General features: G+C 61.9%; 1 protein-coding gene across 1 annotated transcript in view; it reads right to left on the reverse strand.

Moving 5' to 3' along the window:
* Positions 1-45: 45 nt before the first annotated feature.
* Positions 46-1,836, reverse strand: part of STAC3 (SH3 and cysteine rich domain 3) — a gene marked incomplete at both ends in the record, with an annotated part of 4,789 nt that continues 2,998 nt past the window's right edge. Inside the window, 6 exon segments of the mRNA XM_009641775.2 lie at positions 46-183; positions 409-460; positions 899-1,002; positions 1,148-1,197; positions 1,496-1,562; positions 1,685-1,782. Of these exon segments, the coding sequence (XP_009640070.2) occupies positions 46-183; positions 409-460; positions 899-1,002; positions 1,148-1,197; positions 1,496-1,562; positions 1,685-1,782 (509 nt within the window).

Below are 1,836 nucleotides of genomic sequence, written 5' to 3' on the forward strand. Positions count from 1 at the left end.
TGGGGGTGCAGGTGGGGGCTGCAGGACCGCGGGGTCCCATCTCACCTGATCCTTCTTGAGTGTGATCTGCCCGATCTCCCGGTTGCCCACGAAGGAGCGCGTCACCTTGTGCACCCGCTCGCCTGCCCGCACCCGGATGATGAAGTTTGGAGGGAAGTAGCCGATTTTTTCACCGATCTTCCCCTGAAAGAAGTCATTGGAAGGGTGCAAGGTGGGGCTTGGAGCCAATCCGTGTGACCCCCAGATTCCCCCATGGCAAAGAGCCTTCAGGTTGTGGGTTGGCACGAGGACACAGCAATTTTAGGGGGCTGGGTCCCCCTTCGAGTGCGATTTGCACCCCCAGCTGCATCTCCCTTCACTTTAAGCTCTGCCTCTCTCCCCTGTGGGCTTGCAGGACACCAGCCTTACCCGCCACCACTCCTCGTTGGAGTCATCGACCACCGTGATCTTCTCCCCTGGCCTGCGAAGGGAAGGAAGGGCTCAGTGTGAGGGGGAAGGGGGGGCAGGGACCCCCACCATGGGAGACCCTGAGGTTGGCAAGGAAAACTGCTCATCCCAGAGCACCGGCTCACGCCTGGGGTGCGAGATATCGGTGGAACCACATCCCAACGGACATGGAGATGAAGTTTGTGCCCAAAGCCTGGGAGCTGGGAGAGCTGGCTCAGCCAGAGCCAGGGCCCCTGCTCCACGTGTAGCCCATGGGGGCAGGCAGAAGCCATGGAAGACAAAGAAACCCCAGCCAACACAGCTCTCATTTCTGCCCTCACTCATTCATCCACAGACCCCTCCTGGCCGTGAGAGCCTCACTGTTGAGGTGAAGGCTTCTCCCCCTCCCCACTGGACACCCCACGCCCTTCCCCTCGTCACCTCCGTGCCCACTACAGGGCTGGGAACTTACGGGAAATCCAGGTCATCTTTCTCCAGGGCTTTGAAGCGATAAAGTGCCACAAAATAGTGAGACTGCAGGTAGCCACCACGAATCCCTGGCTGTGGCTTCTTGTTCTGGGGGAGGAGTAAAGAGGGGTTTGGGGTCCCAGAGAGGCCGAGGACAGCCCTGGGGGAGCCCAGCAGGGAGATGCCTGCAGCCCCTGCCCATGCTGCTCCAAGGGCAGGGGCCTTTGGGGTGTAGGGTGAGGATGATGGCTACCTTGTCATCTGTTGGGCTCTTCTCAGCCTTCTTGTCCCCTTCAGAGGTGCCTGGAAAGGGGAGGAGAGGGGTTACATCTCTCCTGGTGCTGCCTCCCCACCCCAGGAGCAGCCTCCTCCCAAGGATCTCCTGTGTCCAGGTCAATGAGGGGAAGCAGAGAGTGCCCCAGGTTGGAGACCTGAACTGAAGATCCCCTTTCTGCAGGGCAAAACCCGCCCTGGTGGGCCCCCCAAGATCTCCCCATGAGGCTCCCTCCCTGCCCCACGCTCGCGGCTGGAGCTCAGCCCTCCCCCTCCCAGTTCCTTGGCCCCCATCCGCCGCCAGCCCTGCCACGGTCGCAGCACTCACCACCCTCGGGTTTGCCCGCTTCTGGCTTCGTGGCCTCTGGTTCTTCATCCATCATAGCAGCCAAAGGCTGCAAGGCAGAGAGCTGTCAGGGGCTGCAGAGCGGCCAGGAAGGTGGGGGTGGCAATGGGGTGCAGGACGCGGTGCCAGGACCCTTGGGCGTTTGGAGTGACAGGCCACCCCCGCACTCACGTTTTTCTTGTCATCCTGCCCTTTCTTCCGCTCCTTGTTGGCCATAATGACGCCGGTCCGCAGGGTCTCGAACACGGGGTCGCTCCTGTTGGCTGCTGCTGGGGCACGGGGATGGCGAGAGGGGTTCAGGCACAGGATGCCAGGAGCCGGGG

The sequence above is a fragment of the Egretta garzetta genome, unplaced genomic scaffold, assembly GCF_000687185.1.
Source record: "Egretta garzetta isolate BGI_Z169 unplaced genomic scaffold, ASM68718v1 scaffold157, whole genome shotgun sequence".
NCBI lineage: Eukaryota > Metazoa > Chordata > Aves > Pelecaniformes > Ardeidae > Egretta > Egretta garzetta.